The sequence below is a fragment of the Mobula birostris genome, chromosome 20 (genome assembly GCF_030028105.1).
Source record: "Mobula birostris isolate sMobBir1 chromosome 20, sMobBir1.hap1, whole genome shotgun sequence".
Lineage (NCBI taxonomy): Eukaryota > Metazoa > Chordata > Chondrichthyes > Myliobatiformes > Myliobatidae > Mobula > Mobula birostris.
The window spans coordinates 61,263,278-61,288,879 of NC_092389.1; the positions used below are offsets into that span (position 1 = coordinate 61,263,278).

Sequence of the window (25,602 nt, forward strand, 5' to 3'; positions counted from 1 at the left end):
TCTGGCCGGCCTCCTTCAGTATGAAGATACGACGATGTGTGGACAATCGTCGGCGATAAAAACGAGCTGAGTGAACAATAACGATCGGTGCTGATCCCGATTCCAGTCACTGACGGGGCCGGTTTCACTGACTTAACCGTGACTGACAACGCCTCCCGAAGCTCAGCTTCTGATGGGGCCGAGAAGGGACACAGAGGGGAGCAACACACAAAATACTGGCGGGATCCAGCAGGTCAGGCAGCATACATGGAATTGAACAAACTATCGTTTCGGGGCGAAACAGTGCCCCAATTTACAACGCGTCTCAGAGGGAAAGCCGGAACAATTTAGTAACTAGAGAGCACGACGCCGGATAATTTTGAAAACGAAGCTTTCTCTCTTCGTTTTGACCTTCCGTCCACACTGAAAAGGCGTTTTCATCCCCCGAAAACGGAGATTTTCGGAAACACTCTCCAGAGTTAATAAATCTGAAAACGCCTAATATCCGGCGTAGTGTGTACAGGGTAAACGGAGAGATTTAAAAACGCTGTCATGACAATACCAGAACAACACTGTTTCTTTTCCTGCTTCTGTTTGGTACTGCGCAAGCTGTTATAACGCGCAGTCGGTGTGAACGGCGTGAGAGTTAAATTGTAAAGTGAGCTTTTTTGACTTTAAAAACGCTGTCATGAAGTGCCGGAACGGATGTTCGTTGTTTTCTTGAACGCCACCACCTAACAATTTCAGAACAGACGGACGAGACTGAAGCCAGGAGAGTTAGAAATGTACTCACCAAATACTTTGACCCATAGCTTACTGAATAAATAAGTATACTCCCTTTGCCCTGTTTCTGTCCTTGCTTGTGTGAAGGTGGTTCACCTATTTTTGCAAGTACTTCTCTGACAATAGATGTGTAACAGCCTAATGTAACATTGTATGGAAATACAAGACAACACTGATGCAGACGTTTTATACATTTAACAAGGTGCTTTATTAATGCAACAGAGTTAGTCAGTATTTCAATGTTCGTCGTCAGCTGGGTCATACTGTCGGTTGCCTCCATACGCTCCAGTATTTGTTGTTGTTTTTTTTCAGTTTTAGGTCCTCCTGCGCGAGAGCCAAGAGCAATTTCTTTAAAGTTTTTTTTTCTAGTCTGTAACTGGACAAACGCGCACCAAGTATAGCATTTCCTCTTCGCTTGTTTTCTATGTGTCCCGCGCATGCCCAGTAGGAGGAGATTCGTCCAAATATCTGCCTAATGTGGACGGAGATATTTTGAAAAACGTTTAGTATGGACGCCTGTCGTTTTTTACTTGAAACCGACGTTTGCAAAATTATCCGACGTAGGGTGGACGTAGCCTAATGTGGAAGGAGATATTTTGAAAAACGCTTAGTGTGGACGCCTGCCGTTTTTACTCGAAACCGGCGTTTTCAAAATTATCCGGCGTAGTGTGGACGTAGACTAATGGATTAATTTTACAGCACAGTTCAATTCGATAACTCTCGTCAGCATATCTATGGACACTGGTGGTTATCTGTGACAGACTCCACCTGGAGACGTGAAACACTGGACCAGGGGTTTTCTCTGAATAATAACTCAGAGCAAGTGAACTTCACAATGTAAACCCATCCCAGTCACCCCTTCACGGAGAGCCTCCGTTCCCCAGCTGTGGGACAACTCTGGACAAGATCCCATTAAAAGATTCCCCGTTACACCGTCCAGGAGAGCTGCCCGCCCCGGTACTGGGACAAATCTGGACAAGAGAACGTTAAAGGCAAGAACAAAGTTCAGGTTGATCCCCTGAGTTAGAGGAGAGACCGGGGATTCGTTCATCTTGTCATCAAACATAAAACAATCAGGATATTGAATTGACAGGATAAATATCTTAGACGGATATCTATGCAAAGATCATCAAGTTGGAAGCTTGTTGATTGATTATAAACAGGTTCACACCGGTTAACACACGGAAATACCAAACATGAATTGCTCTGCTCACTCACCAGGAACTCCAGTGACGGCAATGAGCAGGTACAATATTCTCTGCACACTGTAGTACCGTTTCAACATTGCCGACATTTCCCCTGCGCAGCAATGTGTCCCCCTGTGCCTCAGGCGGTCTATTGGAATGAAATGTTGAAGCACCACATGTCCCGGGTTTATAAACACCATCTAACGACCCCACAGGGACAGACTTCAACATATTGTATAATAAAACTCCTTAACTTATTTAGAAACCTATTACATCAGACAGGTGCCATCCCCGCGGTGACGGGTTGTGATTAATTTAGTGAATTAATTTTTAGACCAGCTGTGTGAGTAACTTTGTCCCAATAACGGAGTCAGAACCTTCGAGGTGTCTTATCAATAGCATTTGCTTCCACTGTAAATATGTACTTCAGGGAAATGGAAATCATTTATCAAATACAGAATATTGAAATAAAGTCTGTAAAATTGCATTGAATCGCCTACTGTTACCATTCTCATCAATGGTATAAACACTTGCTGTAGTTGGTGTTTTTGTGGACACGACCTAGAGGGTCCTTTGTAAGATACAGTCTCCGTGTGTGGCGACATGAATGAACACTTGTTGGGGTCCTGACGAAGGGTCTCGGCCTGAAACGTCGACTGTACCTCTTCCTAGAGATGCTGCCTGGCCTGCTGCGTTCACCAGCAACTTTGATGTGTGTTGCTTGAATTTCCAGCATCTGCAGAATTCCTGTTGTTGTTGTTGAACACTTGTTGGGGCCTCGTTTTGGACCTACCACTTACCTAACGCATGGCCGTAAAACTCAACAGTCCAGTGGGGGTGGGGTGAGAATGTCTTAATCATGTCACCGCACATATGTCAAAGAACATGGCGATGAGCTGGAGAGGTAGATAAGAAACCGTCGTCATGTGTGTGTGTGTGTGTGTGTGTGTGTTTATCTGTCTGCCTGTGTGCGCGAGTGCCTGTGTGTGTGCTTTCATGCACTTTCAAATCTTGTGCATCCCCAAATCTGTGCGTACCCCCAGAACGCTGCAACCTCCATATTCAAATTCGATTCTCCAAGTAAGAGTGATTTCAAGCACTTCACAAAGTGGCTGACTGAACCATAAAATATCAACAAAGGTCAAAATTCAAATTGCATTTGTTGTTAAAGTTTCTACAAATGAAAGAACCTTCAGATTCGTCACATCTCCAAATCAGCAGGCACACCCACATGCACATTGGATTATTCCAGATCCTCACGCACCCCAAATTCCGTGTGCACACCATATTCCCGGATAAACTCCTAAATCTACGGTGGTTCCCAAATCTGTGTGCACCTCCAAATTACCAGACACCCTAAAACGTTGACACCAAAACAGACACACCTCAAATCGGTGCGCATCTGCAAGTCCGCCGGCAATGTCTGTGCAGCCTTCTATTTGCCAAAACCTCCGCATCTGCGCAATCCCGAGATCCGCGTGCACTCCCATGTTCGCGGACTCACCCCTAAATCAGTACACTTCTAAAAATCCGTGTGCACCTCCAAATCCACAGACACTCTATATCGGCTGGCGTCACCAAATTAGTTTGTACCCCCCAAAACGCCTAAACTCCACCACATCTGCATTCGCCGCTAAATTCGTGTTCATCGTCATATTCTTAACATCCGCCTATATCAGAGCGCATCCCCAAATCCGTATGGACCGCCAAATCCGTGTGCGCCCGCAAATCAGTGCATGATCCCACATCATTGTGAACCCCAATTCCGTGTGCAACCTAAAACCGATGACTCGCAAACATGCAAATCAGTATCCTAGAGGAAGAATAATTTCAAACAGCTTGCAAAATAAATGCTCCTACCTTAAAACAAATAGGATGAAAAAAAGTTCAACGTTTAATGACATCCTAAATCTGTCGACACACCAAAGTCTCACACATCCTCAGCACCGTGTGCAATCCTATATTCTTCGACTCTTCCTAGATTAGTGCACATCTCCAAATCCATGCTCAGTTCCTTAAAATGCAAGGCTAAATTCAAAGTTAAGGAGACCCCAAATCCAGGTGCATCAACAAGTCTACCAATACACACAAAACTGTGTACAACCGCAAATCGGTGTGTACACCAAGATACATATGTACTTGCATGGAGCATCCAAATTCACTGACACCTCGAAATCTGTGTGCAGCTCTAAACTTAGGAACGCTCCCAAATCTGTGCTCACCCCCAAATCCATGTGGAAACCCTCAAGGCATCGAACCCATGCTTGCCCTCACATCCCGAGATGTGCACGCATCCCCAAATCGATATATAGACGCAAATCCAACATCCAATGGGACCCAGAAACACCCTAATCCAAGGCGACCTTGCTTCGTGGATGCAGAATATGCTTGCACAGAACAGGGAAAGAGTGGTTGTGGACGGGTCATATTCTGCATATAGGTCGGTGACCAGTAGTGTGCTTCAGGAATATTTTCTGTTACCCCTTCACTTGGCGATTATTATAAATTACATGAAATAAGGAAGTGGGGGGACGTGTTAGTAAATGTGCTGATGCCACAAAGGATGTGGGTGCTGTGGATAGTGTGACTGGTTGTCAGAGGTTACAGCGGGAGATCGATAGGATACAAAACTGGCCTGAGAGGTGGCAGATGGAGTTCAACCCAGATAAATGTGAGGTGGTTCACTTTGGAAGGACAAATTTGACGCTAGAATGTACTATTAATGGGTAAGACTGTTGACAGTGTGGAGGATCAGAGGGATCTTGTGGTGCGAGTCCATAGAACACTCAAAGCTGCCGTGCAGGTTGACTGTGTGGTTAAGAAGGCACACGGTGCATTGGCTCTCAGCAGCCGTGGGATTGAGTTTGAGAGCTCAGAGGTAATGTTGCAGCTATATAGGACCCTGGTCAGACCCCACTTGGAGTTCTCGTCACCTCACTACAGGAAGGATCTGGAAACTATAGAAAGGGAGCAGAGGAGATTTGCAGGGATATTGTCAGGATTACGGAGCATGCCCTCTGAGAATAGGTTGAGTGAACTTGGCCTTTTGTTCTTGGAGCCACGGAGGATGCGAGGTAATTGACAGAGGTGTATAAGGTGATGAGAGGCATTGATCGTGTGGATAGTCAGAGGCTTTTTTTCCAGTGTTGAAATGGCTAGGACGGGAGGGCACAGTTTTCAGGTGATTGGAAGTAGGTACAGAGGATTTTTTTTTTAAAGCCGAGAGTGGTGAGTGCGTGTAACGGGCTGCCGGCGACGGTGGTGGAGACGGGTACGATAGGCTCCTGGATGGTTATATGGAACTTAGAAAAATAGCGGGTAATAGACGGTAAACTTAGGTAATTTCTAAAGTAAGTACATGATCGTCACAGCATCGTGGATCGAAGAGCCAGTATTGCCCTGTAGGTTTTTCTGTGTGTCTAGCCGCCAATATGTGTGAACCACAAATCCTCCGATCCTCCCAAACCTGCTCACCCCCTCAAATACATGTCCCCAAGCCCAAATTCATGTTCATTTTGAAAGCTGCCGACAGTCCCAAATCGACCCACATACCGATGTATGTGAACAACCCAGATCTGTGCGTACCCCAAATCCACAGCCACCTCCACATCCACATTAGAAAACCACAGAGGAAGAATCATTTCAAACAGCTCTCACAATAGCAACGAGCACCTTAAAATACAGCAAGATCAAAGTTCATAGGTTAAACTATTTATTTTAAAAGTATACATAAATGAAACAACTTTGATATTCGCCAAACATGCACCTCAGAAACATGAAATACGTGTGAATCCCAAATCCTGAGCACTTCTAAATCCACCAACTCCCAAAATCCGTGCGTAACACCAAATCCACGTACAATCCCAAGTCTGCGCACCTCCACAAATCCATCTGCACTCTCGAGTCAGTGTGTGCTCACAACTCCACCGACATCTCATATTCGCTGATAAACGCCCATATCCGCGCACATCCGCAAGACACTGTGCACGCCCGCATTCGCCGAAATCCCCTACATCAGCGCAATCTTCAAATCTGTCTGCACCCCAAGTCCGTACGAACCTCCGAACCTGCCAGTCACGCCAAATACACTCAGATGCCCAGATCGGTGCGCATCCAGACAGACTGACACCCGAAATGTGCATTAGATTATCTCACAACAGGAATCATTTCAAACCATTCACAAAACAGCTGCTTCCACTTTAAGTTAAATAACAATATAGTTTAAATATTATTTGTTATTACAGTTTCTATAAATGAAACAACCTTGAGATTCACCAGCACCATCGGAAGTACCCGACCACAGCGAACTCTAAGTCCATCCGAAAACTTCAAGCCTCCGACCAGCCCTCCGACATAACTCTCCGAGCACCATTCTCTGCCGAGCGCTTCGACTCCGCCCCGGCCGCCGAGCAACAAGCAAAGCCGAGTACTCGGGGCCTTCCCCTCCGGAGATTCTGGACCACACAGTAGCAGCAGAAGCGAAACAAGCATTTCAGAAGTTTCACCATGTTCCCCCGTGCTCTCACGTCCGTCTCCATCAAATCAGGATTGTGCACGGCACCCTACTTGACAAATAACAGACATCACCACCGGAGAGGCCGCTGCGAGCTGCGTCGCGCCGCCATCTTCTCCTCCCTATTAGTATTAATAGTTTTTTTTGTTATTAGTTTCTTCAACTTCAGAAAAAAGGAAACGGGAAAATCTATGAGACGGGAAAAGATGAAATATGAGGGCAGACTAGCAAGTAATATAAGCAGCATACCAAGGGTGTTTTCAGTTCCTCACACAGTAAAAGGGAGGTGAGAGCTGATATTGCACCACGGGAAAATGATGCTGGTGAGCCAGTGATGTGGGACAAAGGAATGGCAGAGGAACTTAAAGAACACTTTGCACCAGTCTTCATTGAGGAAGACACTAGCAGTGTGCCACTGGTGCAGGAACAGGAGTAAGTGCCTATATTATTACAAAGGGAAAACTGCTAGGCAAAATCAAAGATCTTAAAGTGGGTAAGTCATCTTGGCCAGATGGACTACATCCCAGAGTCCTGAGAGATGTTGCTCAAGAGCTAAATGGATGCGTTATTTATGACCTTTCAAGAATAACTTGATTCTGGCATGGTCCCGGAGCACTAGACAATTGTTAATTGTGCTCCTCAAGAAGGGATGAATGCAAAAGAAAGGAAATTATAGGCCAGTTACCCTAACGTCTGTTAATAAGTTTTCTATTATCTCTCTTCTCAGATCCTCAATTCCTTTATTTTTAAGTAAACTAATTGATAGTTTTGTCGTTAAATATAGTTTCAGGATTTGGGTTCAATTTAGAAAATATTTTGGTTTATTGAGATTTTCTTCAAGTCTCATTTTCTCTAACTTTTTTTTAAACCTTCTGTGACTGATGCAATTTTCGAAGATTGGGATAGACTGGGTATTAAATGCCTCCAGCATTTGTTTGTGGAGGAAGTCGCTTTTCGTTTGAGCACATGTCAGCTAAGTATAGCTTACCAAAAAGCCACTTTTTTCGATATTTGCAAATCAGAGAATTTATGCGATCTTAATTACATAGATTTCCTAAAAGTTCCGATAAGAATTTATTAGATGTAATTTTTAATTTGAAACATCTTCATAATGAACCAATATCTAATATTTATTCTATGTTGTTGGGAATGATAAACGTCCCTTTAGACAAAATTAAAAATCTCTGGGAACAAGACTTACAGATTTCAATTTCCAAGGAATCTTGGAATGAAATTTTAAAATTGATTAATACCTTATCTTTATGTGCCCGTCACTCTCTGCTACAATTTAAAGTGTTACATCGGGGCCACATGACTAAAGATAAGCTGTCTCGATTTTATTTGGATATATCTCCGTATTGTGACAGATATAACAATGGAGAAGCTTCACTAATTCATATGTTTTGGACATGTCCGAGTCTTGAAAAATATCGGAAGGAAGTATTCCAAACTTTTTCTGTACTTTTTAAAGTAAAATTTAAAACTAACCCTTTGACCGCATTATTCGGTATTGTTGGAGGAAAAGATATTCTTGTTGAGACACCTGACTTGCACCTGTTGGCATTTATTTCCTGTGGCTGGAAGGGCTTTGTTGTTCAGGGGGTAGGACTTTGCTCCGCCGACTCATGCTCAATGGTAAAATGATGTTATGTCATGCTTACATTTAGATAAGATTCGTTGTTAAATTTCTGAATCAAGACAAGACTTTCTAACATTGTGGGGACCAATTCTGAATTATTTTCAAAATCATTGTTTTGTTATTAAGTACGGATGTTGGCTAATGATATGTTTTAGTGTATGATAAGGATTTTTCCTTTTTTTCTTTCTTCACCGAATAGCTTTTTTTGGTAGTGAATATAGATTTTTTTGAATAATAAAAATATTATTTTTCAATATTACAATTTAAATTACATGAATATGGGGTTTCGAGACTATAAGTGTGATTATAATAAACTGTATTCTGTACTCTATGTTCTTCTTTTATGTAAGAAATCAATAAAAACATTGAAACATAGAACTGTCTCACTTGAAACTGGTAAACTCGGTGTCTGAAAGAATGTTTGTAATGGCGGAGTAATAGTCCCAGTGGAGGTCGATGGGAGCAGGTATTTTAAATGTCTTCGACATGGACTAGATAAACCGAAGGTTCCATTTTTGAGCTGTACTTTCATGAGTTTATGACACTATTCACATTTTACAGTGTAAGTGAACGACATTAACCACATTTGTTATTTCATATGTGGAAATATGCTTTCTGAAGAGCGATTTTCATTGCACCATGATAAAACTGATATCAATTATTTACCTGAAGTGTTTGTTCAGTGGACCATCTTGATGTGACTCAATAGGCGTCTTAGTCTTTAATGGAAATCTAAATGAACACCTCGTTTACTTGGAGGAAGAAGTTATTCAGGTGGAGTTGTGAAATTGAGTTGCCGTGGGAATGGGCAAAGATTTTCGAGGTGCATCTTTTATCGCGGTGCCGAGTAATCCGTAGCAAAACCAACGTCAGTGAGAAAATAACACTGCTTCTCCAGCTCCCGAAAGGGAAATATTACTTAGCTACGCCATCATATTTCTAAAGGGACAGTAAATCCCTCAACACTATCTCAGTATCTTACTTCACTTTTAACTGCTTCGAGAATTTTTGCTGGTCCTTTGTATGTACTTTTCATTGAAAATTATAGTTTTATTATTATTTATTGAAAGCATGGTGCTGGTTAGGGTATGGGGTGAAGGCAGGGGAGTGGTGATGACTGAAAGAATTGGATCAGCCCTTGATTGAATGGTGGAGAAGACTGGATGGGCCGAATGGCCTACTCTTACACCTATAGTTCATGGTCTTATGGTCTTGTGGTAAGCAACATATTTCACAATATTTGTCAATGTTATTAAACTTAATTCAGATTATGATTCCGAATCCCAGCTACTGGTTCGTTCACCAGACTTCTTGAATATGTGACTTATTTACTGAAGATATGAATTATAAAGAAATGTATTTGATCTACCAAAACAACTTACAATTAGATTTGTGTGCTATCCACTGAACTGACCACATAATGTCACCAGGTGTTTGACATTTCTCAGCTCCTCCCTGATTTTCCTCTGTGTCACCGTGTAGATTGTGTGTAGTATGGGGACATCATGTAGACGGAACAGAAAGTGTAATGGAACCAGTAAAGATCCGTCAAGACGCACTGAGGCTGCTGCTTGATGCTGTCATTTGTTTTTGATCTCTCGTTTACTGTTAGAGCATTCAGCACACATGCCGTGTGAAGCATTGGTCGCGTCCTCTTCCAAGGTCATCGCAATTTGTGAAATTTCAAATCCATAACATTAGTAGACACAATGTATTAGATCCAAATGCTTCTGCAGAGTGGGTTTTTTAATGACGACGAAAATTAACACAAAAAGAAAATCCACAGCTATATTTCTGATACCATTCCCCCTCAGTAAGACTGTTACACATCTCCATTTATGGAGCTCACTGGGATGTCGTGCAGTTTTAGACCGGCTTTGGAAGAGGCACGTGCTTTCTGAATGAAAAGGCAGCTGCCAGGTATTTTGCACAGGTACAATGGAAATTGTAGATTAATGAGCTCACTCTAACTGACACAAGTTTTCCACATTTCAAGCATAATTCTCCAATTTCCACAGAAATCGCTGGAATGATCCAATGAATTAGAATAGAATTCTACCAAAGTAAGAAAAATAATAATAGCTTCACATAGTTTGTTGGCCAAGATTCCGATATTACTCCAGGTTGTTAATACAATTTCTGCTGATGTAGCGAACGCATCTGCGCCATTGTGTTGTTTCCTGCCCCACATACTGACTGACTGTACTGAAACCGGTAGACTGCTAACGTTCAATCACCTGGCTGCAGGAATATAGGCACATTTACCAAACAAATCAATAATATAGAAATGTATTTCAACTCCCGTCAACGCTTACAATTCGATTTGTGTTTTACCTACAAAGTCGACGATTTAACGTAACCAGATATTTGACTCCACCCTTCAGCTCCTCCCTGAATTTTCTCTGTGACAGAGTGTAGATACACGTGTTGGTGCAGGTACAAAGAAACTGCAACATGAACCCAAACTGTTGCAGGATATATGTCGGGGTATTCAAATATCTGTCTGTGTAAAAGTAATTCTGAACTTGCCAGTTCATAGTGTATGCAATATAGGGGATCCACAACAATATGAAATTGGCGGAGAGAGCGAACAACAATATTATTGACTTTTTCCGGTTCTCTAACTCCGGATCATTCTTTTTCTCGCTACTGTTCCTGAGCCCCCGGCGAACTCTGTTTGCCGCGATAATATGACTGACTGTTAAAGCATTGAAAAGCAGAATCAAGCCGATCGCCAACGAAGGTGTAGTGATGATGTGAAACAATTGGAATGCTTTCCATATTGGTAAATAAATGTATTCCGCTTTCAAAATGCATCGCCAAGGTACGTTATCAATGATAATGTAAGGTTCTACCGCAAAGTAGAATGGAACACACTTCGCACAACTTCCTAAAACCACAATTACAATCACAATAGTCGCGGTCCTCTCGGTGCAGTATCGTTCCCGCAGCTCTTGACTGCAGATTGCAATACAGCGATCGAACGTGAAAGCCACCGTGAGCCAAACAGAACAGTCCATGGTTGTGATCCTCAGGACATGCGTCACGGCGCAAACCGGTGTGATGAGCAACGGAAAGGCATAACCATAAATATTATTAATCTCAGAGATTATAACAGCAATAATGACACCCAGTAAATCAGCTGCTGCCATTCCCACCAGGTAACGGCAGATGCATTTAGAGAGTCCGCAGTTTCCCAGACACAGGATCACAATCGCCACTAAATTAACTGCAACGGAGCAAAGGAAAGTTAGTTTCATGCGCAGAAACCCGGATCATTTTTACTTGATATACAAGCATAGAAATGTGCTGAATCGGATTGAGTGAACGTCTGATCCCTTTGCGGGGTCAGGCAGGCTTCGATTCGGAGACTGGAGGTATTATTCGTATGGGCTCAGTCACTGTCCTTCGATCGGATGGTAACGACGGCCCGAGTAACAGTCGATCCGCAACTTTACAGCTGAAAGCAGGGTTTCCAGTGGGCGTCTTACCGACCCGCTCTCAGGACAGACCCATCATTGTAGCTGAGAATGCTGCATGTTTTTAATATATTGCGGGAATAAAATTGAATCAGTGAGACTCTTTCCTCGGAGATAATATTTTGGATTGGATGAACGGCATCCACATGCACGTTTCCATGTAGAGGTGGCAAATGAACTTGGATCTTGTACATTGCGACGGAGGCGCAACATAAAGGTTTTTACTCCTTCATGTTATGAGGTGGATGTAAGAAATAAAATAAAATACATCTAATCTTATCTAAATTAAAACCAGCCAGGAAAGGAGGACACTCTAAAAGTGAAGAGCTTTCAAAGCTATTGTGACAATTAGAGAGACAATTAGACAAATAAATAGAGAAAAGAAAACTTCTGTTGTATTAAGACGGAGAGGGGAACAAACTGGGTATTCCCGAAAAACCGGGGAGCCCGTGGAGAGAGCTGCTGCAGCGATGCTAAAGATTTTGATTTCATTTTCGTAAACTTTAAAATTTCTACATTGATGAGGAGTCAGATTTAGAACAAGACGTGATGGTAAAGCTGGAAGGTCGAGAGAGGTAAAATGCTAGAACAGAATAATATACAGACAAAATGATCGGACGTGGGAAACGAGTAACAATTCCAGAGAAAAATAAACGCATACAATAAGATATGTACTTAAATCCGACCAGGCTTACCACATTCATCAAATGAAGCACCATCTGTAAGAAGTGTTCAAACAACAAATCACATTCATGCAGTAGCAGTCAATTTCAGTTACTTACTAGGGATACCAATCGCTGCTAGTACAGGATAGTAAATACTCGCGACGTAGTAAATTGCTGGATAGCCCATTTTCTGTCTGAATTTGTTATCAGTTGAAAGTAGTCCAACTGCGAATATCTGCTGTGGTTTGTTTTGCAAACTCTTATACAGGAGAGGAAAGTGCCCTCTGGCAATTAATCATACCACGTGGTTAGTCACATCAGAGACAGTCCACTGAACAAACACTTCAGGTAAACCATTTATATGAATTGCGTCATCGTGCAATGAAAATCTCTCCCTCGAAAGTATCACAAAATAACAATTATGTTTAATTTTGTTGATTCACTCTTTTAAACAAGAACGTTGTACTTTCTTTCTCTATGGCACAGAGTTTGTGCCTTTCACATAAAATAATCCTTCGTCTCAATATGTTTACAACGTGGGCTATCACCCTCAAATAATCATCAGCAGTAACAATAGGCGAAGGGCATTAAGATTCTGAGGTTAAGGAAGGACATTTAGTTTGATTATCCAATTCAATAATCTTTTCTTGTAAGGGGAACATTCACACCTCCTGCTTGCTTTCCAACTGGTTTGGTGCCACAACAGTGATCAATCTCACGGAGAAATAATTTAGTAAACGATTAGATTAGTTATGCATCTCGAAGTCCACATCCACATCTAAACATACGGGCACAGCTGGCTCATTTGTGATTAATGTAAGGAGCGTGTTTCACAAAACTATCTGTAAAAATAGATACACTCAATACCATTTTTTTTTCAATAGAACTGCACTGTTTATCATGAAGGACTCGTATTTCTCCCACTAACTTATCGATTCATTTCCTCTCTCTGCACTGACATTTTGTGTTATTTCTTGCAGATGCGTTATTTTCATATATTGGGCACTAATTTTTTTTCTTTTATTATGTTGCGAATTTGACACGGCTCTGTGTGTCCATTATGTGAAGACATGAGAGCTGTAATTTATCCATAGGTGATGCAGTCTCCATATTTTTCTTACTGAATTTAAGAATCGTTGTATTTAATTCGCATGAGTTGTTATAGGCGACATAAAATAACAATAACCTATACCTCACGCTGCCCTGTGTGTGGGAAGTCCCATGGCTTCATTATATCTGTAATACATCATTTCGGACAATTTTTGTAGTTTCCAGTCCCATGTTATAGAAAAACATAGCCGTAGGACATTACAGCACAGAAATAGACCCTTTGGCCCTTCTTGGTTGTTGCCGAACCATTTTTCTGCCTAGTCCCACTGACCTGCACCTGGACCGTCACCCTCCATGCACCTCTCATCCATGTACCTGTCCAGGTTTTCCTGAAATGTTAAAAGTGAGCCCGCATTTACCACTTCATCTGTCAGCTCATTCCACACTCCCACCACTCTCTGTGTGAAGAAGCCACCTCCAATATTCCCTTTAAACTTTTCCCCCTTCACCCTTAACCCATTTCCAGTGTTTCTTTTTTCTCCCCTAGCCTCATTGGAAAACGCCTGCTTGCATTCACTCTATCTATACCCATCATAATTTTATATACCTCTATCAGATATCCCCTCATTCTTCTACGCTCCAGGGAATAAAGTCCGAACCTATTCAACCTTTTTCTGTAACTCAGTTTGTCAAGTCCCGGCAACATCCTTGCAATCCTTCTCTGCACTCCTTCAACCTTATTAATATGCTTCTTGTAATTTGGTGACCAAAACTGCACATAATATTCCAAATTCGGCCTCACCAATGCCTTATACAACCATAACATTGCAATTCTTATACTTAATACTTTGTTTTATAAAGGCCAATATACCAAAAGCTCTCCTTACGACCCTATCTACCTGTGACGCCACTTTTAGGGTGTTTTGTATATGTATTCCCAGATCTCTCTGTTCTACTGCACTCCTCAGTGCCCGATCATTTACCTTGTATGTTCTACCTTGGTTTGTTCTTCCAAAGTGCAATACATCACGGTAGTCTGTATTAAACTCCATTTGCCATTTTTCAGCTGTTCCAAATCCCTCTGCAAGCTTTGAACACCTTTTCCACTGTCCACTAAACCTCCTATCTTTGTATCATCAGCAGATTTGCTGATCCAACTTACCACGTTATCATCCAAATCATTGATATAGATGACAAATAACAATGGACCCAGCACTGATCCCTGTTGTACACCACTAGTCACAGGCCTCCACTCAGAGAAGCAATCCTCCACTACCACTCTCTAGCTTCTTCCATTGAGCCAATGTCCAATCCAATTTACCACCTCTCCATGTATACGGAGGGACTGAATCTTTCTAACTAAACTTCCATGCAAACATGAGGAAATCTGCAGATGCTGGAATTTGAAGCAACACACATAAACGTTGCTGGTGAACGCAGCAGGCCAGGAAGCATCTATAGGAAGAGGTACAGTCGACGTTTCGGGCCGAGTTTAGTTTAGTTAGGATGGGAAAATGGGGCAAACAACAAAACATTGACGATATCATTACTACGTTGTTAGAACTTTATTAAAGGAAGGATTCGAGAGCTTTAATGAGGGTGCAGAGAGTATTTACTAAGGTGATTTCTAGACTTGAGTGTATGCCCTTTGAAGGTAAGTTATCCGAGATGGAACATTTCTTTTGGAGCAAAGGAGTATGAGGTCTGAATTGCTAGAATTATTCAAGATGACGGCAGGCGTGGATAGACGTGTACCCAGATACTTTTCCCATTGCAGAAATGTTCATTATAAGAGGGGTTTATTTTAACGTGATTGGAAGTAGGTATAAGGTTGAGCGTCAGAAGAAAGTAGTTTATACAGAGTGGTGGGTGCATGGAACAGCCGCTGGGAGCAGTTGTAAAACTCTCTACATGCAAATAGATGGCAGCAGAATGGATGTGTATGTAGGAGTGATCCGCTGCTGTGCTGTAATGATTATTCTAAGGTTTTTTTTTTCAGTTGTTTCCTAAATTTCTGAATGAAGGAAAATAGGAGCATTTGTGTTGTCTTTCCGGCATTACTTTTAAATCTAGAGTTTTAGTTTCAAACTCGGATACGAGTTTACCCAATTCAGAGAGAATTGACCATTGGAGAAATTAATGATTAGTGTTCGTATAAATAGGGAATTTAGATGTGGTATTTTGTGAGACAGATCGGTATAATTCGGGAGCAATCTGAAAAGAAGCCTTTCCACACTGCGTTTCTATAGAATGTTAAAATATGTTGCACAAGATTTCTAGTACACTGATTTTGAATTTCGAGTTGATATAGAAAATTGCTTTATGTAAGGATTGTGTTTGTCTTCTAAAATGCTAATTAGCAGACAAGATTCTTGTTAATGTGTTTAAGTATGCTGAATTACTACCCAGACACCTAGTTATAATAAAATAATAGAATTCATAAAATGTAATTGCTGACGTTAGTTATGCAAGTCTGTTTAGAGTTTCAGAGATGCACAGACGATGAGATTCCAGCCACAGAATGCGAGCTCTTTTTACTTTCCACTCTGTATTTTTTTTAAATTTCATAAATTACTCTAAACTTGATTCCACTCTGATATCTTTCAAAAACAAAACAGATAAAAGCAGGATATTAAAATGGGTGTTCGGAATCAATTTGGAAAATTTACGTTTTTTTTTTGCTGCTGAGGAAAGTGTCCGTGATACCACACGTTCTGAAAATCTTGTATTTCGCGTCCCACCGGGAGGTGACGCCCACATCCGCTGTCGAGACACATCTGTGAATAACTTTTTATATGTAGGGCAACTGCGCAGAAATCACACGGAACCGATCAGATCCTTCGGCTCACTGCGAATTGTCAGAGACGCAGAGTAGATCAAGGGAATCAGTATGAATATTCGGTAAATTCAGACAGCGTCATGGTGGGGAGCGGAGAGATTTTTATTTCACTCACCATCCATTGTTTAATCCCGTAAAACAAACAGCATCTTCTCACATCACAACAACTTCCAATTTCTGACAGTAACACCACTTTTACAATCAACCATAATAAACACAATCGAATTACCTGGTCATAGCTTTGGTCAAACTTAAACAAGGTATTGGTTGCATCTTACTCATAATTCAGACACACAGCACCCGAGCTCCCCGTAAAACCTACTTTGCGATTTTTTAAATTATTTTTTTTTTGTGGTCGTTAGTAAGATCGGAGATGTTACATGAGTATTGGAAATGGCCGATGGTCGACACTGAACACTGTGTTCTTCCATTGGCCACTTATCCTCCACAATAAAACATCTTTAACATTCTTCTATGTTCAGCTAATTCAGCCGAACATATTTTATCCCCTGTTTTTAATTCCAGGATGATGGCAAACCTCTCAACTAACCTCCAAAAGTTAAATTATGATTTTTTTTGGTTATCATTATCTGTTATTCTTGTTGACTAATGTATTCCGGACTATGGTCAATCTAAATGATTAGCAGACTTACTGAGATGAGATGACATTAGAAATGCTGCTCCGGCGGACAAAGCAATGCTTCCCCTCACAATCACGCATCCCAAATTAATGTTTTCAGTTTGGAAACGGGAGAAGCAGTGATTCTTTTTTCTCATCGATATTGTTCCATCTGCGAATTACCCGGCACCAGATAAATGATGCTTGTCGGAAATCTTCGTCCCGTTTTGTCGGCAACTCAATTTCGCAGCTCTACTTGGATAAGCTTTTACCACTTCGTGAACAAGGTGTTCAGTTAGATTTCCATCAAAGACTAAGACACCTATGTAGTCACATTAGAGACAGTGCTCTGAACAAACACTAGGAATACAATGGATATCAGTCGTGTTACTGCCCACATAGCAATGGGGCTATTTACTCAGCGCTGAGGATCTGTTTCACGAGCACCAGAGCGTGTCCCCACACCGAAGGGCCTGCATGCTCTGTGTGCAAGGGTCAGACCTCCTCCCCGTCCTCTGTAGTTCAGCTAGAGTCCGAAAAGAGTTCAGCTTCCGTGTGTCGTTAGCGAGGAGGCTGCTAGAGAGGCTATGTACTGGCTGGGAGCGAGTTACACATTCATCTGTCCTTTTCCCAAAACTGCTAGCCAGTTTGATGGTGAAAGTGACAGCGACAAGGACCAGCGACTACATTACCACACTAGAGGCGTCACAACGACCATTTTAATATAACAGTGAGGGATCTGCCCCCGGTGCAGGTCGATGACCAATGAAGTCCGTACCGAAACCATCTATACTGCCTACTTCCACCGGCCTGCACCGGGGCCATGGCCCTCGATGTTGTACATTCTTTCTGACACAGAGGTTGCACATTTCAAATGAAATTATTCTATATTTCCGTATTTTTTAAAACGTGAGCTGTTACCCTCAAACAATTAACAGTAGGCGCAAAATGTTGAGAATGTTTGCAGTTATTGAAAGGCATGTAGTTTGGCTTTTAAATGCGAGAATCTTTTTCCTGGAAGGGGAACGTTCACAGCTCATTATTTTCACGGATCTTTGGTTTGGTCCCACGATAGTGGCCAATATGGATGAGAAATAACTTAGCAAAAGATCGATATAGTTGTATTACTCGAAGGACATCATCACATCCACACGGTCATCTGTGATTAATGTAAGAAGTTGGTTTCTTGAAACTACTGAAATAAATGGACAGATTAAAAACAGAGTTTTCCAGCATAGAAATGCACTCTGGTTTCTGCCGCTGACACACTAGTCCATCTCCATTCTCACCAGTCACATTTTGTGCCATTTCATGCCTATTGCATTAGTTTCACCCATTGTTCACTGTTTGTTTTCTCTTTTTTCACAAATTTTACAAGACACGGAAATTAGATTAGATTATGAGAACACTCAGTCCTCTTTTATTGTCATTTAGAAATGCATACATGCATTAAGAAATGATACAATGTTTCTCCGGAGTGATGCCCGGAAATATGTGAAAACTACGATTTAACATGTCAACAAGGAAAGGATTTTCACAGAAAAGTTGGCGAATGTATGAAACGAACTGACAGAACAGGTCGAGATAAGCAAAATTTTAAATGACTAACATACATTTGGACAATTACATAGGGGGAACTGGAAGCAGACATTGCATGAGCGTCGATAGGTCTCTCGGTGAAAAGGACGCGTTGGGCGAGTGTTTATGTCAGTCTCTATAAACGCAAGAATATTTGAATAATGAACAAATGGCAGACCTGACAAACACACTAATATTTTCCAACATTTTTTCCGGTTTCTGCCAACATTCAATAGCAGTTGCGCGTTATCTACACAACAGACGACTGAATGTAAATATATATTTCATCCACTCTTCAGCTCTTCTCTGAACGTTGCCTACAATAGTCCAAAGACATACGTGTTGGCCCAGAAACTAAACATTTGCAACAAACAAGCGAGCTGTTGTTTGTTATTTACTAAATGATAAAAGATACTAACTAGGGTTGTTGAAATTGGCTGATAGGACGAACGACATAATCATTCTAACCCATAACAACTGTTCTGTTGGTAGCGTTTCGTTCCCGCAGCGGTTGTCAACAAACTGCCGTAGAGCAATTGAAAGTGAAACGCGGTCTCAGTCAAATTAAACTGTCCCTATTTAGAGTGTAAGCGTAAATAGGACTGATCAGCTATAAATTACTGTCACGCCGTGGGACAGGTTTCACGGAGAATGTAATGGTCTCTTTGTAGATGCAGTGTTTGGGTTATGATTAGAGGTAACGGGTGCTTACATGAGACGTCCAAAGACTGGGGGGTGTTTTCGTGCCGTGTGCCTGACACCATGGCGATCTGGGCCTTTTGTTCGGCGGGAGATGAAGAGAGAAGACGCCGACCACGTCAAAGTTCCCTCAGAAGATAAAGGCTTGTGGTTTGAGGGAGAGGCCTGTTTGTTTCCGTTTAGTGTGCGACAGAACAGGTGGCGGAGGGGTGTGGAGAAGAGGGGGAAGAGACAGGGTAGGGGAGGTGGAAAGAGAGGGGGGAAGGAGAGGGGGAAGAGAAGGGTAAAGAGACGGGAAAGAGAGAGAGAAGAGAGAGAGGGAGAGAGAAGAGAGAGAGACAGAGAGAAAGTGACAGGCAGAGAGAATGAGGAGAGAGAGAGAGGAGAGGTGAGTGTAAATTGGGACATTTGCTTTTAGTGAATCAAGGCAGAGTGATAAATTTTGATTCGCATCTCGTCCATAAACATCAATTCATCACCTCGAGACTGGGAGTGAGGTTTCGTGAAAAGTAGGGGGACAATTAATTAAATTAACAAATCATACAGACCAATTAATCACAACACTGCATTAGATAGATTGTGAAGTTAGTTGTGCATCTCTCAGGACGTCAGAATGTTGGACGTGTGTGGGGACTTTGACAATATGCACTGTTTTATTGAGGCAGAGAGATGTGTAAACAGTGTACATGGTTTGCATGATGTACTGAACTTGTTCACAACTCTCTGCAGCGTTTCCGGTGCTTGGCAGTGCTGTTGCCTTAACCACACGACTAGTTTCCGCACAGGATGTATTCTGTAAAAACAGACGATGGTCGTCCCGGAGCTGCTGATTCTCTTCAGTGTCTCGAAGAAGCAGAGACGCCGCTGAGTTTTGTTAACGATGGTGTCCTTGTGGCTGAACAAGGAGAGGCTGTTAGTGGTGTTCACTCTCAAAAAGTTGGAGCTGTCCACCCTCTCGTCCTCTACCGTTGATGTAAACAGGAATGTGTGCATCGTCCCAGCTGATTTCCTGTTGTCAGTCACCAGCTCTATTGTATTGGTGAAATGGAGGGGTGGGGAGTGTTGTTGACTTGATACCAGGTCACAAATCTCTCCAGCTCCTACCCGACACGCGGATGGACAGGGTTTATAGGAGTAAATTCCAACCGTGTGCAAATACCACTGGCTCTGTGAATATGGCTGGAAATGTCCAGATGGACTGAAGGGTCTGTTTATGAGCTTTCTCCGAATCTCGTCCTTCTCTCTCACTTTTCTCACTCTCACTTCCTCTCTCTAGTCTCTCTCCGCTTCTCCTCTCTCATCCCAAGCACCACTACCTCTCCCCATCACTCTCCTCCATTACTCCCTACTCCCTCCGCCTTACACCACTCTCACACTAACCCCTCACCCTCTGCTTACTCCCTACTTTCCTGAATCCTGCATCACTCAGATGAAACATACTTTTTCCCGCGCCCTCCTCATCCAGCCAAAAAGCTTTATCCAGGATATGGATCTAGTCAACTTCCAGTGACTGTGATTTACTGTCAAACCCTCAGCGGAGAGGGAGGGAGACGGCATTGGGAAGAGGGAGAAACACAGTTGAGGGAGTTGGGGAGTGGGAGAGGGAGGAGGGAGACTAAGGGTTGACAAGATGTGGGGAGAGATAAGAGTGTAGAAGGAGGAGAGATAGAATGGGTAAAGAGCTGGGGGGAAGTTGAGAAGTAGGAGGTAGTGGGGAAACTGGAGAAACAGGGCTGAGTGGAACCAGACTGGAGAGGAAATTCACTCTCACCTTCTCCCTCTCATTATTCCTTCCCCCCCTCTCCTCCCCCCCCCCCCGCGTGACTCTCTCTCTCTCTCTCATTGTACTGTAAAGGCAGATGGAAGAAAGGAGGAGGACAATCGGCAGGAGAGACACAGGGTGGAAGGACAGATATGCATTCTGAGGATAACGAGGCAAATGCTGAGATACAATTAATTACTGACTCTGCCAGTGCACTTCCCCCTCTCCACCTCCGTCTACCCTCGGTCCAACTCTTTCTCCTCTCCATCTCCGTCTACCCTCGGTCCAACTCTTCCCCCTCTCCATCTCCGTCTACCCTCGGCCCAACTATTTCCCCCAGTCCGTCTCTGTCTACCCTCGGTCCAACTCTTTCCTCTTTCCCCAAATCTTTCCCCTCTCTCGGTGGCCGAAGGACAGATGTGACAGTGTTGAGGAGAGAAAGGGAGTAAAGGAGAGGGATGTTAAGGTACAAGGGGTAGAATATAGGGGGAAGAGCGGGAGAGTGCGGGTAAGTAGGTTGAAGACTGTGAGAGTAGATGTGCGAGGCGGACGAAGGGCGAGTGGGTGCAGTGACAGAGGGTGATGAGAGGCACCTAGGGAAGGAGGAGGGAAGGTGGAGGGAAAGAAAGTGAGCAGCGATAGAGGGTGGGGAGGCAGTGACTGAGAACAATTTTAAGAGAAACTTTGGCAAACGAGAGAAGGAGGGGAGGAGATTGGAACAGGGATGGGATAGAGAGGGAGGGAAGGAGAGACAGAGAAAGGAAAGGTGGACTAGAGTGGAGGTGGTAGAGATGGAGAGGGCTGGGGCAGAGGAGAGTGTGCGAGTGATTGCGAGACTTATAGAGGGGAGAGGATTGTGTGTGTGTATGAGAGAGATAGAGATAAAGGGGGAGAGAGATTGCAATGAACAGTCGGGATGTACAGAGGGAGTGACAGCGCGTGGGAGGGATGGGTAAGAATGCAGGAAAGGAGAGAGGTGCAGGAAATGGGAATAGAAATGGGCAGAGAGGAGGAGGTGTAACGGAGAATAACGCACACAAAATGCTGGAGGAACTCAGCAGGTCAGGCAACATCTATGGAAAATAATACGAGTGGACTTGTCGGACCAAGACCCCTCTTCAGCATCGAGATCAGCAAGATGACAAGATTCGATCAGTGGGGAGTAGGAACTTTCCAAGGATGCTGCAGGATAGTTTGTAAGATCACAGCAAGTGAAAAGTACAATAAAAAATGAAAAACACAATCCCAAGTCTAAAACAACGAGTGGAAGTATTGAGGCTGGGAAAGAGTTAATTAAGAGAGAGGGGAGAGAAAGAGATAAAGGAGAGTGTGGAGTGGGGGAAAGGGAATTTATATTGTTGTTTGGGAAAGAGAAAGCACTGTTGGGAGAAGCACGAATGGAGTTTGGTAGAGAGAGATGGGAGAGGCGTGTGTGAGACACAGAAGGGAAAGTAGGGGAGGCAGATGGGAGTGGGTAATAGAAGACCGAAGGAAGAGTGTGGACTGGGAGAGAGAAAAAGGATAGAGTGAGAGAAAGGGAAGGGAGAGTGGGGAGAAAGGAAGAGGAGAGAGCGTGAATAAGAGATGGGAGATGAACGAGGACTAGAAAAAATGAGGGAGAGTGGGAAAAGTAAGAGAAATCAGAGAGTGTGCATGTGAGAAAGAAAAGCGAGTGCGGGCAGTGGGAGACAGAGAGTAAGGAGAGTGGAGAGTGGGAAAGTGAGGAATGGGTACAGTGAACGGAGAGAGAGAATGAAGTGTGAGGAGAAGGAAAGAGAGAGATAGTGAGGGCGGTGGGCAGTGGGAGAGAGGGAGGGCAGCGTGGGGAGTTGGAAACACAGAGAAAGGGCGGTGTGGAATGATAGAGAAAGAAGGGGGAGCGGGTAATGTGAGAGAGGGAAGGGGTGGAGAGTGTGAGAGAGAGGGACCAGTTGCAGAGAGAGAAAGTAGAAGATGGAGCGGAAGAGAGCACAGTGAGGGTAGGGAGTGGGAGAGAGAGAAGGTAGAGTCGGGAGGGTATGAGAGAGAAGGAATCTTTTGCGGTTTGAGAGAAAGAAGGGAGAGTGAGAAGTGAGAGAGAGTGGGGAGTGAAGGTGGGGGAGTGTGTATGGGAGAGAAGGAAATGTACGGAGTGCGTCAGTGAGTGGGAATAGTGGGGTTTGGGAAAGTGAGAAGTGAGAATGGGGAGTGGGAGAGAGAAAGGTTAGTGGGGAGTGGCAGAGAACGAGGTGAGAGTGGGGAGAAGAAAGATGGGAGATTGGGGCCTAGGAGAGAGATTAGGGAGAGAGGGTAGTAGAAGAGAGAATAGGGTGTGGGTCCGGGAGAGAAATGGAGAGTGGGTATGTGAGGAAGAGAAGAGAGGGTGCGGTGCGAGAAAGAAGAGACGGGGTAGTAAAAGAGGGGAGGAAGTGTAGGGAGAGAGGGACAGAGAGAGAAGGGTGACTGGGGATGGAAAAGGGAGAAGACAGAGTGGGGAGATGATGAGAGATAAGGAAGAATAAGGAATAGGTGAAGAATAAGGAACAGTGTGCTATGGAAGCAGAATTCCGGAGAAAGGAGAGTACGGGTTACACTTGAACTACAGGGGGACCAATATCCTTTCAGGGAGGTTTATTAGTGCTATTGGGGAGGCTTTAAACTACATTTGCAGGGGGATAGGAACGAGACTGCCAGAGCTGACAGTGGAGCTGGGGTGAAAATAAGTGATGTTAGAAGTCAAGCAAAGCCGCGAATAGAAAGGTTGTGAGTGGTGGTAAAAATCTTCTGGGGTGTATATATTTCAATGCTAGGAGTTTGCGGGGTAGGCAGACGAGTTGTGGGCGTGGATTGACACGTGAAATTATGACGTTATAGCAATTAGTGAAACTTGGCTACAGGAGGGGCAGGACTGGCAGGTTAATATTCCAGGGTTCCGATGTTTCAGATGTGATGGAGGCAGAGGAATGAAAGGTGGGGGGGGGGGAGCGAGGGTGGTTGCATTGCTTGTCAGGGAAAATGTTGCAGCAGTGCTCAGGCAGGACAGATTAGATGGCTTGTCTACTGAGTCCTTATGGGTGGAGCTGAGAAACAGGAAATGTATGGCCACATTAGTGGGGTTGTATTATAGACCACCCAATAGTCAGCAAGAATTGCAGGAGCAAATCTGCAGAGAGATAGCAGGCAACTGCAGGAAACATAAAGTGTGGTGGTAGGGGATTTTAATTTTCCATATATTCATTGGGACTCCCATACTGCTAGGGGTCCAGATGGGTTAGAGTTTGTAAAATGTGTTCAGGAAAGTTTTCTAAATCAATATATAGAGGTACCAACTAGGGGGGATGCAATATTAGATCTCCTATTAGGAAACGAGTTAGGACAAATGACGGAAGTGTGTGCAGGGGAGCACTTTGGTTCCAGTGATCATAACACGATTAGTTTCAACTTGATCATGGATAAAGATAGATCTGGTCCTAGGATTGAGGTTCTAAACTGGAAGAAGGCCAAATTTGAAGAAATGAGAAAGGATCTAAAAAGCGTGGTTGGGACAGGTTGTTCTTTGGCAAGGATGCGATCGGTAAGTGGGAAGCCTTCAGAGGAGAAATTTTGAGAGTGCAGAGCTTGTAAGCTCCTGTCGGGATTAAAGGCAAAGTGAATAGGAACAAGGAACCTTGGTTCTCAAGGGATATTGCAACTCTGATAAAGAAGAAGAGAGAGTTGTAAGACATGTATAGGAAACACGGTGTAAATAAGGTGCTTGTGGAGTATAAAGAGTGCAAGAAAATACTTAAGAAGGATATCAGGAGGGCTAAAAGATGACGAGAGGTTGCCTTGGCAGTCAAAGTCAAGTATAATCCAAAGAGCTTTTACAATTATATTAAGGGTAAAAGGATTGTAATGGATAAAATTGCACCTGTTGAAGATCAGAGTGGTCGGCTATGTGTGGAACCAAAAGAAATGGGCGCGATCGTAAATGTTTTTTTTTTGCGTCTATGTTTACTAGGGAAGCTGGCATAAAGTCTATGGAATTAAGGGAAACAAGTAGTGAGATCATGGAAACTGTACAGATTGAAAAGGTGAGGTGCTTGCTATCTTGAGGCAAACTAAAGTTGATAAATCCCCAGGACCTGACAGGGTATTCCCTCGGACACTGAAGGAGACTAGTATTGAAATTGCAGGGGCCCTGGCAGATATATTTAAAATGTCGGTGTCTACAGGTGAGGTACCGGAGGATTGGAGAGTGACTCATGTTGTTCCGTTGTTTAAAAAAGGATCAAAAAGTAATCCGGGAAATCATAGCCCGGTAAGTCTAACGTCGGTAGTAGATAAGTTATTGGAAGGGTACTAAAAGATAGAATCTACAAGCACTTGGACTTATTAGGGAGAGTCAACATGGCTTTGTGCGTGGTAGGTCATGTTTGACCAAACTATTGGAGTTTTTCGAGGAGGTTACCAGGAAAGTGGATGAAGGGAAGGCAGTGGATGTTGTCTACATGGACTTCATTAAGGCCTTTGACAAGGTCCTGCATGTGAGGTTGTTTAGGAAAATTCAGTCGCTAGGTATACATGGAGAGGTTGTAAATTGGATTGGACATTGGCTCAATGGATCAAGCCAAAGAGTGGTAGTAGAGGATTGCTTCTCAGAGTGGAAGTCTGTGACTAGTGGTGTGCAATAGGGATCAGTGCTGGGTCCATTGTTATTTGCCATCTATATCAATGATTTGGATGATAACGTGGTAAATTGGATCAGTAAATTTGCTGATGATACAAAGATTGGAGGTGTAGTGGACAGTGAGGAAGGTTTTCAAAGCTTGCGGAGGGATTTGGACCAGCT

The 25,602-nt window shown here is 43.2% G+C and overlaps 1 protein-coding gene across 1 annotated transcript in view; it reads right to left on the reverse strand.

The window, feature by feature from the left end:
* Positions 1-10,431: 10,431 nt before the first annotated feature.
* Positions 10,432-25,602, reverse strand: part of LOC140185024 (uncharacterized) — a 29,056-nt gene continuing 13,885 nt past the window's right edge. Inside the window, exons 2-3 of the mRNA XM_072238249.1 lie at positions 19,735-19,925; positions 10,432-11,330 (exon numbers count right to left, since the gene is read on the reverse strand). Of these exons, the coding sequence (XP_072094350.1) occupies positions 10,432-11,330; positions 19,735-19,925 (1,090 nt within the window). The remainder of the gene's footprint in view (positions 11,331-19,734; positions 19,926-25,602) is intronic.